General features: G+C 42.7%; 1 protein-coding gene across 2 annotated transcripts; it reads left to right on the top strand.

The window, feature by feature from the left end:
• The first annotated feature begins 211 nt into the window (after positions 1-211).
• Positions 212-14,648, top strand: LOC311266657 (prohibitin-2-like). 2 transcript variants are annotated; one of them, XM_084369120.1, is made up of 10 exons: positions 212-320; positions 1,226-1,355; positions 3,352-3,436; positions 4,685-4,764; positions 5,715-5,899; positions 6,205-6,334; positions 6,569-6,672; positions 8,550-8,627; positions 12,571-12,647; positions 14,128-14,648. In XM_084369120.1, exons 1-10 carry the CDS (start codon positions 300-302, stop codon positions 14,141-14,143), a joined length of 906 nt encoding a protein of 301 aa, XP_084225246.1. In that variant the 5' UTR covers positions 212-299; the 3' UTR covers positions 14,144-14,648. The 2 variants fall into 2 exon arrangements, with proteins under 2 accessions (XP_084225246.1, XP_084225247.1); XM_084369121.1 differs by lacking the exon at positions 212-320 and adding an exon at positions 482-574.
• Positions 14,649-16,725: the final 2,077 nt, after the last annotated feature.

The raw sequence follows: 16,725 nt of genomic DNA, 5'->3' as shown, positions 1-16,725 counted from the left end.
ACCTCCTGAGTGTTTACATGTATAATCACATCTATATTTATTTATTTGTATTATTTTACTCCATGTAACCTCAGTCTGTATATTTAGGTCCCGTGTCTGTCAACATGAAGGCGTTGCTGACATCTCATTGTGTAACCTTGTGTTGTGAAACAATCACAATGAACCTTGACACTTTGAAACAACACAACATTGGTGGAATCCTACATTTCCCATGGTCCCCCGCGCACACGGAAGTGCGTCACCACGCATGACCTTGCCTTCTTCTTCACTGCGGTTGCTAGTCGACAGAGAGGACGAGCATGGCGAATAAAGACCCCGGTGTAAGTGTTGACTCGTGTCCTGTGGTTGTGAGTGAATGTCGGCGACATGTCTGCTTCTGCTCCGCGGAGCCGCGCGGCCGCTTCCCGCGCTTTGTGTGCCAGCTCGTGACATTAGCGGTTTTTCACAACAGCTACACACACACACGTGAGTCGGGCTGTATCTGATGTAAGCTAGCTCCCAGCTTCATTAAAGCTAGCTGACTTTAATTCAGAAACATTGAGCCATCGGTGGAGACAGATGCTGCATGTGGACGGTTTCCTAAAGCTAGTTAATGTTGGTCTGCGATCGTTTCACTAACTGCTGCGGGAACATTTACGTTTGTCTTGTAGTTACGTTCACTCTTGTTGGCAGACATCCCAGTTTCCGTCTAAAAATCTAACAGATTAACGTTTCCCTGCTTATCTGCACACGTACACGCACTATAAAATAATGTTTGAAAACTTAATGGACGTTTCCAGAATCTTCTTTCTAATTCGGCCTAATGTAGGACACTGATCTGCTCTGCATGTTATAAATGAGCTAATACACGGTGGTTGACAGTTGGAAATACTATAAGCAGACGCATAGAAATGTGGATTATCTCTCAGACGAATTCATCATTAAAGCCCTTAAATTCAAAACAGACCAGTCTTACACTCATTCATTCGGTTTGTGGTAGCACACATGAAATCAGTGGGTTTTTGAATGAAGTTTGGCGTGTCCTGAACACATGGACTGGTTTTGTATCCAGAGTCCTTGGTGAAGTTGTCGCCCATCCAGTACCAAGGTCACTCAGAGTGACCATCTTTAACCATTAACTACTCGGTATGAAACAGAACCGTGTTGTGTTTTAACTTAAAGTCACCCCAGTGTGTGTGTTGTCGACGTTTCTCATCAGAAATCATGGTGTTTGTGTGTGTTTCAGGGTTTTCTGCAGCAGCTGCGGCAGATAGCCGGCAGGATGTCATCAGGACCTCGGGGTGCAGGCATCGGGCTCAAACTGCTGATCGGCGCCGGAGCTGTGGCTTATGGAGTGAAGGAAGCGACATACACAGGTAGCGTACTTTACTTTGTTTCCATGCAGACAAACAACTAACACACCTGTGACTCACCTGAGCCTGTTTCCAGTCATGACCAAAACTGTACAAAAGATGCAACATGTCCTCTAGACCGTGAGAGCACATGGACAGTGTGCATTAACTCTGCCGAGAAGTCCAACAGCATCCTGGGCGATATTACTGACACCTCGACCTCTAAGAAACAGACTATTTTTAAATAAAATTAGAGAAGTTGATTCGGTTATGTTGTTTCCCTGATTTGTATCATACTGAACTGAAAGGTGACGACTGTCAGCGGGTGTCAGACTGTTGCACATAACGACCAATGTCGAGGCTTCAAGTCCTCGTAGAGTTCATGATCCTGTGTCCAATGTTATCAAGAAGTCTCAGGTCCATCTGTGACGACCTCCCAACTTCAAAACGCTGATGAAAGATTGGTAAAGTGCATCATCTCGTTACAGAAAGCTAAGGAGGCGTTTAACAGGGATGTTTTGAGGTTTCTTTGCTGCAGCGTGCCTCGAGTCTGGAAATGAATCCAAATTACAAAAGTGTTTTGTAGCACAAAGGAAGTAAAAGAAAGAGATAAGTTAAGGAAGGAAAACGTGTAGAAAAGGGAGAAAATGTAGGGAAGACATGAGAGAAAGGGACGTTAAGGAGGAGTAAGGAAGGACTGTGGAAAAGGAAGGAATTAAATTGAGGAAATAGGAAAGAAAGTGAGAGGGTAGGTAGAAGAAAGGGAAGAGTCCGGGAGGAAAACGAGGAGGACAGCGACGACTGAGAGGGGAAAGAAGAAAACGAGATGAGGCTGAATGTGAGGAATCAGGAGGAGAGTATCTTTAATCTTTGTATTTTCACCAGTTTTTCCCTCTGAATCACTGCACAATTTCATACTGTGTTACTTTGACTGTTACTTCTGAGGATGTATTTTCTATTTACATGTATTATGACATCATCAGTATTGTAAATATTACCGTTCTGAGTTAGAATTTGTTCTGTAAAACTTCGTAGTGCACCTTTAAGTCGGACATGTTGGAGGAGTTTGTGCTGGAGGTGCAGGGAGCTGACTCATGTCAAAAGGAAACGGTTTCTTTAAAGTTCATCTTTATTTTTATTCTCCAACAATGTTTCACCATAATTCAGTTTGCCGTTAAACATCTGAAGTCAGGGTTCATCACGGCCCAATCCCTTGACCTCTTGATCCGGGTTGGGACAAAAAAACATCAATGCAGCAATACATCATATCACTGCGATAATCGACACACTGGTGCCAAATACTGATATTCTCAATTTAAAATAATGCATCAACAGACTCTCCTGAAACTACCTAATGCCTCCTCATGGTGTAAACTTAATTAACACCGACTGAGCCGTGGTTATTTCCTTTAATCATTTTAACTCCAGAGCTGTTCTGTTCGCTGACGGTTCAGCCTTGTGTCAGTTTCACACTGACATGATGGCCGACATGGACGAGTTACAGTCAGTGTGTGTGTGTGTGTGTGTGTGTGTGTGTGTGTGTGTGTGTGTGTGTGTGTGTGTGTGTGTGTGTGTGTGTGTGTGTGTGTGTGTGTGTGTGTGTGTGTGTGTGTGTGTGTGAGAGAAAGAGGAACAACATTATTTGAATGCAGTGAATAAATATAATCCTGCTCTCTGCTGTCGTCAGTCAGACTGATATCTCAAACTCTCTAACTTCCAGTGGTTCTGAAGTGTAATGAGTATTTATTCCTCTGACACACTCTTGTGAACGCTGATGTCTCAGAACCACCTCGAGGGAATTTCTTCAGATTTGGAATAAATGAGAATGAACTGATCTGAATTTGGTGATCAGAGGTCAGAGGTCAAGGTCACTGCGACCTCAGGAAACACACTCTGGCAGTTAAAGGATAAACACAGCGTCATAAAACAGCAGCAGAGCTCAGGAACAGGAACCTGACTGGTGATGTGGTGACTGCAGATGAAGTCAGTCAGACTCATGATGCGTTTGTGTGTCCTGTAGTTGAAGGAGGTCAGAGAGCGATCATCTTCAACCGGATCGGAGGGATGCAGATGGACACGGTTCTGGCTGAAGGACTTCACTTCAGGTAGGATAAACACACGGAGAGAAAAATGATGCATTATTCCTTTAATATTGACTGATGAGCGAGGGTGGAGACGGGATCTAAAACCATACATTAATGTATAGAGGTGTCAGTGCAACAGGGCTGATGGATGGAGGTTCAGTGCCTTGCTCAGTGGCTCCCCTGCACTGCCCAGGAGGTGAACTTGAACCTTGGTGGGATGTAGTTGGTGAGAGAGAAGGAGAAAAGTGATGGAGGAAGACGGGAGGTTGAATACGAGCCTCTCCGCGACGACATGGAGGAGCCGGCTCGTTAACTTTTGGCTGTAAAAGCTTAAAATTAGTTTTTAGTGAGTTTTCTTTCCGATTGTAAATGAGGAGAGTTATTGTAAAGCAGAATCAGGCTTCTTGTGCTCAGTCTGTAAACAGCTTTTATGATTCAGGGCTTCAGTTTGCATCATTTGTGAACTAGAAGAAAAACATTTGTGGACATTTTAAACTGTAACGTTGCAGCGTGAGGCACGTTCTCCTCACGTGACACAGGCCTGTTACCTTGACAACATGGCTGTTGTGAAAATAAATTGATGATTAATACATGAATTTATTCTTTAAGCTTATAAACGATCGTCGGGCCTGAATGGAAAATGCAGGCCCAGGTCCGAGTGCCTGTTCACAGCTACCATTTCCTAATAATTGTGTGGTGGTCATGAGTTGTGTCTCTGGTTTGTAGTTTAGTCACTGATAGGGATGGGTACCTTTCACACTTGAACAGATACTCCTTTTGTATATTAAAAAAATTGTCAAAACTTCTGAATTTTGAATATTTATTTCTCAATAACATCAAGGAACTCCAACATAAAACTTGAGAAAAATGTGTGGGTGGAAAAGTAAATAACTTAAAAATAACGAACTGCAGCCAACCCGCTACAAACACCGTCTCCCCCTAAAATCTATACTCGCCTCATGTCTGTGCAGGAAACCTGAGAGAAAGAGGTTTTTAAGGTTGTGTGTTCATCTCTGAGTCCTTCTGCAGCTTCTGACTGAACCTCTTTAGTTTCTCTTGTCCTGTTTGTTTCAAACCTCTGCTGAGTTTCACTGCTTCATGTGTTCACTGTCAGCTGGTTCAGGAGTCGTGTTTAGTTCCTGCTGCTGAAAACACAACGTTTCCTGTGATGCTTCTTCAAAATAAAAGCTTTTAATGGCTAAATAATGGAGGAAGTGAAGCTGGACTCTCACTGTGTTGAAGCTGGACTCACTGTGTTGTTGTCTTCAGGATGCCGTGGTTCCAGTATCCCATCATCTACGACATCAGAGCCAGACCCAGAAAGATCTCCTCTCTCACTGGAAGCAAAGGTCAGAAATCTCAAATCTCACTGACAAACTGAAACAATCTGATGGAAACATGTTGTGAAAAGTTTAAAGCTGGAAGGACAGTGTGTTTTTATTGATCCTTCACGTTGTGTTAACTCGCACAAGTATTTAGATCTTTTACTTGAGTAAAGTAGAAACGCATCATTGTAGAAACATGAGCAGTGTCAGTTTTCTTAAATCCATGATTCAACTCTTTGAGCGCTGACGGCTCTGCCAGCGTTAGACTGTCACATGTGGATCAGCAGAGATGAACAGATCGTTGGTTTTGTGTCCTGACAAACTGTTATTTAAATATATAGTCGGAGTATTTTACAACAAAAGTACAACTTTTGACAAGTTCAACTAATATTCACTGAAAATAAAGATTCCAGAGTTCGACAACAATTTCCAGCTTCAGTGGTTCAACATGAACAACAAACGGTAGAAATGCAGCTTTTTCCAAAGTTCAGCTGCAATTAATTATTTTCATATTTAATCTGATAATTAGTGTCTTTATTAACGTGTCTTTAAATGTCAGACCAGTCATACTGTTTTTTGTAAAACTTCTCAAAAAAAGCAGCAAATCCTCACGTTTAAGAGTCTAGAAGTGAGAATATTCAGATTTATTTTTTTTGCTTGACATTTGATTAAAACGAGCTGATTATCTGAATAGTTTCAGATTAATCGATCTGATAATCACCAGACGTTTGTGGTCATACAGGACCAGAGTTTGTCCACCAGAGGGCGCTGACCCGCTGCTTTTATTTTAATACACTTTAACTCTGCAGATCATAGTCGTCGTTCTTTATAAACGGTTTGAATGGATCCTTATTCAGAACTGAGGACTCGAGCGTGGTTTTTAATATAAATGCAGATTCAGTTGTTTCCATGGCTGCTGTTTGATCATCAGCAGCTGTAAACGGATCGTCTGTTTCCTTTGTCGTCGCTCTCAGACCTTCAGATGGTGAACATCGCTCTGCGCGTCCTGTCCCGGCCGCTGGCGTCCAACCTGCCCACCCTCTACCAGCAGCTGGGTCAAGACTACGACGAGCGCGTCCTGCCCTCCATCGTCAACGAGGTGCTGAAGAGCGTGGTGGCAAAGTTCAACGCTTCACAGCTCATCACACAGAGAGCACAGGTACACGCACACACACACACACACCTTTATATGTTTATATACATTAACACTCACTTGATCAGGTAGACCTTTACAGTCCAACGCAGCTCTGTCGTAACATCCGTCTTTATCAGGATGTTTAGTTTTTGTTCACATTGTCAAAAAATGTTCAAATTAAATATTAATCTGAGTGTCTGAACGTCTGGAACAAATCCTCTTAAACTCTCGCTCAGTATCCGGTCAGAACAGCAGAAACAGAAGCAGTTCAGCAGTGAAGGTGCCTCACTTTAGTGCAGTAAACATTAAACAACCTTGTCGCCCTCCAGGTGTCCCTGCTGATCCGCAGAGAGCTGTTCGAGAGGGCGAAAGACTTCAACATCATCCTGGACGACGTGGCCATCACCGAGCTCAGCTTCAGTCGAGAGTACACCGCCGCGGTTGAGGCCAAACAAGTCGGTGAGTAGGAACAGGAAGTTTTAACCTTCTGCAGCCTGCAGACATTTGAAACACAGAGAGTCATGATTTAATCAGCTGCGATGGATCAGATGTGATAGTTTGAGAACGTGTGTGGAGAGGGTGGCAGTAAACTGTCAGTCTTGTTTCTGAATGTGTGTAAAAGTAAAATACATCACCTAAATATAAGTTGTATAGAAGCATAATGTGACTGTTGTGCGTGTTGTTCCTCTCCAGCCCAGCAGGAGGCGCAACGAGCTCAGTTTTATGTAGAAAAGGCCAAACAGGACCAGAGACAGAAGATCATCCAGGCTGAAGGAGAAGCTGAGGCTGCTAAGATGGTGAGCTGAGTTCAACTGGTCTGAAATGTGATTCTTACTGAGCAGTCACGGCTGAACAACATCTGAAGAGAAAGAGGTGCTCCGGTCTTCTGCCTCAGCAGCAGTAATTCAACTTAATGACGATCCAGACTAACACCTGGAAAAGATGAGACCTGAGAGGTCAAAATACAAACGGTGAAGTCTCAGACGGAGCTGAAAGTGTTGAGAGCAGCTGTGCTCCTGCTGCTCGTTACTGTTGTTGTAACAAACCTGTTGTCGTGTCCTCGGGCTGTTTGAACAGAAGGTTTACACGTCTGTGATCATCCAGCCGGCTCTGATTTCTCCTTTTAAACAGTCGTCAAACCTGAAAACAAACAAGTGTTGACATGGTGCAGGAATTTCTAACTTCCATACAGTATCTTAAAAAACATTAGAGAGACCATTTTTGATCCCACGGGGAAAATCTGACTTTGAGACATGTCCGGTGTCTCAGTGAGACACGGCAGAAAAACATTAAAGGTGCGATATGCAAGAATTGAGCACCTGTTAAGTTCAAACAACTCCACACACAGCTGCTAACTGTAGCTGCTGTTAGCTCGTGAGCTCAGTTAGCCATGCAGAGTGTGGGTGTTTACTGCTGCACCTCTGGAGGCACAAAACAGCGAGGGGCTAGCTGTTTAGCACGCTCACTTCAAAAGATGTCTCTCCAAGACAAAACATAGACGCCTGCGGTGTTTCCCACAGGTTGATAATTTACTCACGGTGGCGTTGGGTGGCAGGGCGGTGTGTGATGTGGAGCATGTGAATTGTTCATTAGAGTTTCAGGGAGCCGAGCCTCTCGCACACTTTATAATACAGGCCTGATCTAACGTTTATGTCACGTTTGTACTGTTTCATCTGAGTGACATTTTCATTGTTCAGCAGCAGGTCGTCTCCCTACAGACTCCGAGCATCTGATAAGACGCTCTGACACACTTCCTGCTTCTGTAGACAGCTGCGGACCGGTCGAGCGAATCGCACACATTTCCATTCACACGACAGTTAGCCCGAGTGCAGCGTACATGCAGGATGCTCGGCATCACACGTAGCTTCTGACAACAGCTCTTGAGGTGGACTGTTTTCTGGTATGTTAGTTGATGTGAATCCAGCAGCACATCTTAAATTTGTAAACTTTGACCACAAAGGTTCGCTGCTCTGCGTGCATCATAAAATGACACTCAGAGTTTGAATCTGGATTTTATCTACCTGGGCAGGTCGCCCAAGTGAAGCTCGAGTATGGGAAAGACAACGACTGTGACAAAACGTCAAGACTATTCTCTTCATATTATGTTGATGTTTACATCGAACACTAAACAATTCTTACATAAAATATATTTTTCTAAAAGAGTGTGAATGACCTTTAAAAGATAATGTGTCTCAGTGCTGTTGGAGAGAAGAGAGAGGAGTGTAACGGCTGCATCGACACTGAAGGAACTCAGATCTTCAGATATTTTTAACGTCACTAAAACAGAGTTTGACGTTAAAGAGTAAAAATTTCGATTACATTCAAAAACTGATTACATTCATTCCTTATTTCATTAAACTAATTACATTGATTTATAAGATTGTAATGAACGCTGAACACAACCTCCAGATCTCATAAATTCCTGTTCTGACGTGAGCTCACTTGGCCTCAACTCGTCGTTCAGCACAACTATGCACTAATTATTTCCCTGCCTTTCAACATGCGTGAGAACATTAAACCCGCGCGGCGACACGCCTGCAGCTCTGATCCCTCTGATGATCGGAGAGACCGGCTCAGCCAGCTGCTGCCAACCGGCCTCAGGTCCACCTTTTGTTAGGTGTGTAACACTTTCTCTGCTGTGAATACACTAACAGTTTAATTATGTGTGTGTCAGCTGGGCGAGGCCGTGACGAAGAATCCAGGCTACCTGAAGCTCAGGAAGATCCGGGCGGCGCAGAACATCGCCAAGACGGTAAGAAACTTTGTCTGTGCAGCACCTCATCAGCTCTGCAGCAGGATAACATTTCAACGTGTTGAGAAGCACAGAGTGAAAAGTTCAGATTCAAGATTAAAATGTTTAGAAGCACACAGGTGGACGACGGTTTGCAGCCAGAGATCGTCACTTTAAAACCAACAGCAACAGTCAGACTTCCACAAAAATACATCCAAGCAGAACCAGTTTACCTACAATCTGTAATATCCAGAGATATGAAACCAGACTGAGTCTGCAGCCTTTTATTTATCAGCCTTAATGTGACAAACATAAGTCACGTAACGGTACTTTCCTGTTCTGTAAAGCAGCTCATGCAGGATGTCTGCAAGTCCTGATAACCCTCAAGGAGCAGTTCAGCCAAGAAGTAAAACAGTCATCATCTCCTCCTGATGATATAAAGTCAGGCTCAGTCATCATCTCCTCCTGATGATATAAAGTCAGGCTCAGTCATCGTCTCCTCCTGATGATATAAAGTCAGGCTCAGTCATCGTCTCCTCCTGATGATATAAAGTCAGGCTCAGCCATCGTCTCCTCCTGATGATATAAAGTCAGGCTCAGTCATCGTCTCCTCCTGATGATATAAAGTCAGGCTCAGTCATCGTCTCCTCCTGATGATATAAAGTCAGGCTCAGCCATCATCTCCTCCTGATGATATAAAGTCAGGCTCAGCCATCATCTCCTCCTGATGATATAAAGTCAGGCTCAGTCATCGTCTCCTCCTGATGGTATAAAGTCAGGCTCAGCCATCATCTCCTCCTGATGATATAAAGTCAGGCTCAGTCATCATCTCCTCCTGATGATATAAAGTCAGGCTCAGTCATCGTCTCCTCCTGATGGTATAAAGTCAGGCTCAGTCATCGTCTCCTGATGATATAAAGTCAGGCTCAGCCATCGTCTCCTCCTGATGATATAAAGTCAGGCTCAGCCATCATCTCCTCCTGATGATATAAAGTCAGGCTCAGTCATCGTCTCCTCCTGATGGTATAAAGTCAGGCTCAGTCATCGTCTCCTGATGATATAAAGTCAGGCTCAGTCATCGTCTCCTCCTGATGATATAAAGTCAGGCTCAGTTATCGTCTCCTCCTGATGATATAAAGTCAGGCTCAGTCATCATCTCCTCCTGATGATATAAAGTCAGGCTCAGTCATCGTCTCCTCCTGATGATATAAAGTCAGGCTCAGTCATCATCTCCTCCTGATGATATAAAGTCAGGCTCAGCCATCGTCTCCTCCTGATGATATAAAGTCAGGCTCAGTCATCGTCTCCTCCTGATGATATAAAGTCAGGCTCAGTCATCATCTCCTCCTGATGATATAAAGTCAGGCTCAGTCATCGTCTCCTCCTGATGATATAAAGTCAGGCTCAGCCATCATCTCCTCCTGATGATATAAAGTCAGGCTCAGCCATCGTCTCCTCCTGATGATATAAAGTCAGGCTCAGTTATCGTCTCCTCCTGATGATATAAAGTCAGGCTCAGTCATCATCTCCTCCTGATGATATAAAGTCAGGCTCAGCCATCGTCTCCTCCTGATGATATAAAGTCAGGTGAAGTCTCGTAGTCCACAGAACATTTCTGGAGCTTCACAGTAAAACAGAGTTGCAGCGTTCTGCTGAACACCTGAAGCAGCTGGAGATGATTCAAACATCAGATGTCTCCATGCAGCTGAAAAGACGTCATTTACACCCTTCACTGTAGCTGCTGAGCTAAAAGTGTCCGCCTGAAGTGGGTGAAAACAACGTCTCAGATCAGGTTGTGATCTCTGTGATCACAGCAGACGAGCTGCATGGAGACATCTGATGTTTAAATCATCTCCAGCTGCTTCAGGTGTTCAGCAGAACGCTGCAACTCTGTTTTACTGTGAAGCTCCAGAAATGCTTGTGGACTACGAGACTTCACCTGACCCAAGAAGATGAATGAATCTTCTTTGGCTGAACTGCACCTTTTTAAATATATCAGAACTGGGTCTTCAGTTGTTACAAAAAGACAAACAGCTTTCCTTAAAGCTGCACTGCAGGATTTTCCTAATGATCAAGTCATAGAAAAATAATCCCTCTCACTCACTGTCTATCTGCAGAGACCTCGCTCTCTGCTTGTATTATATAATTTTTTTAGTATTTTGCCATGTTTGTAACGTTTCTAGGTGAAGTCGTCAAATACTGACACTGAGCCAAACCAACCGTCACGTTCAGGAAGGAGACCCGCCTTTCTGCTGACTTCCTGCTGACTTTCTCCAGAATCCAAACCTTAACACTGTGTTCACAAGCAGCAACCAACCAATCCTGCAAAGTTTGTCTTTAAACAGTCAGGAGCCAGAATAAACAGTGAAACAGGTTTTTGTTTCTGTTCACCTCGGACTTAAATACACAGAAGATTTCATCACCAGCAGAAATGTCAGAGGTTATTTTTATTGACCGACCTTTAAAAACTAAAGAACGTTTTACTTTACAATCACAGTCTTCTTCAGAGTGTTCAGTTTGACCTGATTAAGCTCAGACAGCTGTGGTGACACCTGAAGTCTCCCAGTGGCCTCAGGTCGATCACCTCAGGTGCAGCTCAGTGAGTCCACCAGGTGGCGCCAGCAGAACATGAAAGTCAGAGGACACAAACATCAAGCTTCAGAGTCTCATCCTCATTAAAGGACATTTAATTTAACCTTTTTTTTCATAGCTATGTTGGTGGAGACCTTAAGTTTGTTTTGATGCATTTATTTTCATTCATTTCTTTTCTCTCAAGTTATAATTGAATCTGTGCACATCCTGATATATTATCAGCAGCAGGAAGACAGAAAACAGTTTATCTGTGACTTTTATCATCACGCCCTCGTCAGGTTTTATAGTTTCTCTGAATTAAAACGTGTCCCGATCACAAAGAATCAAAACTAAAATAATCTGTTTTGTCCTGAGAACTGCAGCTGATACAGATCATTTTCTATTTATTTACACTTTATCCATCCTCTGATTTGACATCTCTAAGCTGCAGTTAAACACTTAACAGTTATCAAACATGAGAACTACCATTAATGATTATTTCCACCGTCGATTGATCTGCCAGTTTTTTCTTCACTCACTCGTTCGGTCTGTTAAACATCGTCTTGACGACACATGAACGAGCGGCGAGCTGCTTTAACGCCCAAAATATTTATTCAGACTTTCAGTGTGAAATAAACATAAAAAAAACATTATTAAATGTTATTACAACTGTTACCAGTCATTCATCTCCTGCAGTGTTGTAATGTAACTGAGAACATTTATTGTTAACTAGAGACGCAAATTAAAACAAAAATATTTATTTCTGTCACATTTTATGAAGAAGTTAGTACTCGAGTTCGTCTTCTGGGTGCTTTTCACATCAACAGTTAACCGCTATAAATATAAAGACCAAACACTGAGATGTTGTGTGTTACAACAGCTTAATAATAAATGATACGCTGCTCATTAATGCTACATCTGTGTAAGTTTAGGTTGTGTCTTTGTCGCTGACCCCAGTGGAAAAGAGAAATCAGAACCACGTTATCACCACAGTGTTGGACCGGTGGTTTGAAACAAGAAGTTGTGAGATATCAGATGAAGCTTCTCTGAGTTAATCTTCTCTGATACGTTCGGACACACTGAGCGCCTGTTTGTGTTCACGTGAGCCTGGGGGGTCGTGATCAGGGACGGAGCAGCTCTACCTCACTCGCCTGTAGATTACAGTCGGGTCACGTGACCCGGGCGCTGCGGCGCTGGCGTGTGTTTCCTGTATGGCCGGTGGACGGGCCTCAGCAGCTCTCACTGTGCTGTGAATCAGCTCAGTGTTGAAGTCTGACAATGTTCCCATTGTGCTCCGTCAGGCCGGCACGCTGAGAAACTCCACCTGTTTGTGTTTTCCCTCCACTCACACTGTGTGTGTGTGTGTCTGTGTGTGTGTGTGTTTGACCTGCAGGTGGCGCAGTCCCAAAACAAAGTGTACCTGAGTGCCGACAGCCTGGTGCTCAACCTGCAGGACAAAGAGAGCTTCAGGTGAGTGTGGACACAGAGACGTCATCGGAGCCGAGCATCAACACACTGATTCACTGATCTGATCGATTCAAGTCCTCAAAGTCCAGATTTTATTGTTTTCGCTTCATATCGATTCAGTTCAATCATCTCGTTGAGGGTTTTTCTTGGATATAAAATAAATTCTGAGAGAATTGAAGCTGTACGAGGAACCGTCTCCCCGGTGCACTGTTAGTAATATTAGTGCTGATGTGACATGTTATGATGATTTTAGCACCTTAATATTAAAAATGCCGCAGTGAAAGAACAAAGTAACGATCAGAGTTGAGCCAGTACTCGGCTGAGTAACTGGTACAGAGGAGATACTTTTTTTAAAAGTACTGTCCGAGTAAATCAGTATCGGTATCAGTACTCCTGCTGAAGTCTCCGGGTCGCTGACTGTACGTCGCTCTGACTGTTGTGATCAAATTATTGATCCAACGCTCGACTCTGAGGCTGTTCTGTTAATAGATTTATAATAAATAATATATAAAGCAGCTTCTGTTACTTCCCGTTAGCCCCACCCACTTCTGGTTTAAGCCCCGCCCATGTCATGTACATAAACAGATACAGAACATTTAGTAAGTTGAACAGATACAGACGACGAACTCGCTCGTCTTTAGTAATGACAGATGTCAACAAAGGAAAATAAGAAGATAAAAGGAACTTTCTGTTTTTTAATAACCCTCGTGGCCATCAGAGTGCAGATTTCTGAGTTACGAGGTGCATTTGAATGCACCATGAAGTCCTTGTGTTCAGTGTGAAACTCAGACGGCAGAAGAAAGAAACTGCGTCTGTAAATGACACAAAAACATGTCGGAGTCTTCCTCTTCTTTAATATTAGATAAAAATCACCTTCAGAGATTTAAAGTTAGCTCTCACAAGCTAATGTTAGCTCTCACAAGCTAACGTTACCTCTCACAAGCTAATGTTAGCGCAGACAAGCGACTGCTGGACGGGATGATTTTCATGCTGGAAACCAAACACTGTTTAAGTTTAAATCCAGACCATGATCTTTTCTAAAACCTGTTTTTATTTCCTACATCTAAACAAACTGCGGCTAAAATTTGGAAATATTCTTTTAAATACCTGAAAACAATAAATTCACAAAGTCAAATGGTAAAAATCCATAAAACAAAACTCAAACATCGACCTCGTCCACTGGGACAGAGCATCATGTTAGTTTCACCATCAGCGAGTTGCTTTTACTAAATCACCTGAAGACCAAAAGGTTTAATTTATATTTTAATATTTAAAATATTAATTATTAAAAAGTAACATTCACTCGGAGCTCGCTGAAACGTACACGACTACTGCGTCCATCCGGGTGGTTTTAGGGAGTCGCTCTGCTGGACGACTCTCACAAACACAAGTTAACTCATAAACTACTCATAATAGCAGAAAATAGCGTCTCACTGCTGGTACTTTAATAAACTGACAGCGTCGTCATTTCATTTTCTTTCAGAATGTTGCTGAAGTAAGAAGACGTCTGTCGGTTTGTCATCATTCCTTTTGGTCCACTTCTATGGAAAGAAAACATCACCGACTCGTCTCTCACCTGTTGACTCCACATCAGGTTTTCAGTCCGATCCTGGTTCATCCGTCTGTCGGTCACAAAAACTTTAATCAGTCGTTTTATTTTGAAAGGTTCCTGTAGTGTAGGTGAAAGTGAATCTTCTGCTTCTCTCGTATCATCATCTGTAGTCATGAGCAGCCATTTTGTTTTGCTTTGTCACGATCAGAAAAAAGAAACTTTTTTTGTGGTTTAGAAGTCGTTCAGACGGTCCCTTCCTCCTCAGACGAGTCGAGTTTCTAAGATTATTTATGTACATTTTCCAGGTGGAAGCTCCAGTTTCATCAGCCGACAGCTTGTTACATGAATAAGTTGTAACGTGCTGATAAAAGAAGACATTTTGGTTTCTGCTGGAACTTTTTCACTCATTTACATCCAATGCTCAACATCAAATAAAGAGTTTAAAAACTGAACGCTCCAGTTTCATGAATGATTGTGAAAAGCGTCCAACTAACAAACTCCAGAGGAATCTCTGAAAGAGACGGAGACGGCTACAGAGGACTGAAACTGCCAAAATCAAACAATAAACAGCTAAATAAATATGTAATGTCATTAAATGCACCAAAGATGATACTAAAGAATAATGTAGGCATTAATTAATTTATAAAATACAACATGAATTAATAATTCTGTTTTAGTTTGCTTCTGGATTTTACCTTTGCATCAATTCACAGATTATTTATTATCTTTCAAAATACAGAGAAAAGAATAGAGAAATAAATACAGAAGCAAATTAAAGCATAACAATGTGTCATTAATTTGTTATTAACGAATTCCTGCCTTTAGTTTATTCAGTTTTGTTGCATATCATTTATCAATTGAACTATTTTTTTTTTTTATTGTATTGGTTTTGGATCCAGCCACTGTTTAGTGAAAAACTGAGATTTAAGTTGTGAGATTTTTGAGAGAAAGAATCGACGTTGTGGTCGTAATATCAGAATTCTTCTCATTTGTTCCTCAGCATTTTGACTTTCTTCTTGAAATAATGTGACTTTCCGTCTAAATCTCACTTTCCCACTAACATTGGTGAAAAGCCGAAGTGTCAACAGTCCACACATTGTTTAGGGCGTGTACAGGCGTGAGACTTTAGCCCCACAGCAGGAGAACGAGCATGTTTTCCAAAATCCTCAACTGTCCCTTTAACCTGCTCAAACTCGAGCATCATGTTCTCATTCAAACCTGAAGCTAAAATAACTCGGCTGCTCCATTTTCGCAGCGAACATCAGGGCGCTGCTGCGTCGCTGCTGCGTGGACGGCAGCAGAGAACATGTTTGAGTCACAGCGTTCAGGGATCAGCGCGAGCTCGTAAACGTTGTCGGCAGGTCGGAGCTGCAGCTTTTGTGTTTTGTAACACTTCATTGAGTAAAGCCTCCGCTCAGCCTCCAGCTAAATATGAACATTGTTGAGTCATGATCGTTAATACCAGAGTATTTATGTCAAGAGACGTCTCGTGTACACACTCACACTCACACACACACACACACACACACACTCACACTCACACACAGTTATCTTTGTTGCAACTGTGTGGAAATGAAAAGCTTGTGTGTCCTCAGAGGTCAAGCACCGACTATATTAACGTTCAATAAACCTCTTTCTTTGCGTCTCATTAAAGCGCCCAGTCGGCCATTTTGATCACTCAAGTTAAAGGAACCGTTCGGCCAAAAATAAATATTCAGTCGTTATCTTGTTCTCGACCGACGTCCTCTGAGAAGACAACGTGTTCAGGCTCTCTCGACCTGCCGGTGTCAGCAGCAACACAACCAAGTGTTTCAACCCAGTTACAACAACATCACCAGACTCCCTTAACAATGTAGTGATTTTAAGAGTTGCTTCATGAGGAGAAACTGAACAAACGTAGTGAAACTCTGTCTGACAGATTCTGAATCATCGTCTCCTTCTTGTGTATTCAGCGAATAAATGAAAACATAAAGTTGTTTGTTTCCTTGTCACATTTTACAAACACACTAACCAGTAACCAGTATAGGCTACTGCTTTGTCCCAGACTCCCTTAACAAATGTGTCAGTTTAGTGAGTTGTTGAGTTGGAGACACTTTATAAACTGTGTGAAACTCTGTCTCTGACTGATTCTGACTGATTTGTTTCTTCTTGTAAATTCAGCAAATGTTCAACATGAACTTCTTTCTGTCTTTGTGTAGAAACATGGCGTCTGTTCGTCTCATGATGTTTATCTGCATACAGAGCAGGATAGTGAGCTCTGATCACAAATGCTCCCTGAGGATGGGTGTTGGTTGATGGTGTGAACAGGCTCACAGGCATCAACATAGATTAGATGTTTTTTGGCTTCAACAACAAAATCATTCGGCATCGACCACTGAAGTCAGAGTCATGGAGACGGGTCCGTGAAACTGAAGCAGCTCGATGAATTCAGCCATCGTCTCTTATTTTGTACCCTCCTCCTCGTGTGTCGCCATGTCTCGGTGAAACAGGCCTCAGCAAACAGTTGAATCTTAAATGCGATCGGCCATT

Source organism: Pagrus pagrus, assembly GCF_965226575.1.
Source record: "Pagrus pagrus genome assembly, chromosome: 12".
NCBI classification, from domain to species: domain Eukaryota; kingdom Metazoa; phylum Chordata; class Actinopteri; order Spariformes; family Sparidae; genus Pagrus; species Pagrus pagrus.
The sequence above is the reverse complement of the archived record's forward strand: the minus strand, read 5'-3'. Positions and strand labels throughout refer to the sequence as shown.

What these genes read in the sequence shown, in the direction of transcription:
- LOC311266657 (XM_084369120.1), top strand. Translation starts at nt 300, where the DNA reads ATGGCGAATAAAGACCCCGGT. An exon ending in TGGCGAATAAAGACCCCGGT is followed by an intron (nt 321 to 1,225) that starts GTAAGTGTTGAC and finishes TGTGTGTTTCAG; the next exon opens with GGTTTTCTGCAGCAGCTGCG. An exon ending in AAGCTGAGGCTGCTAAGATG is followed by an intron (nt 6,673 to 8,549) that starts GTGAGCTGAGTT and finishes TGTGTGTGTCAG; the next exon opens with CTGGGCGAGGCCGTGACGAA.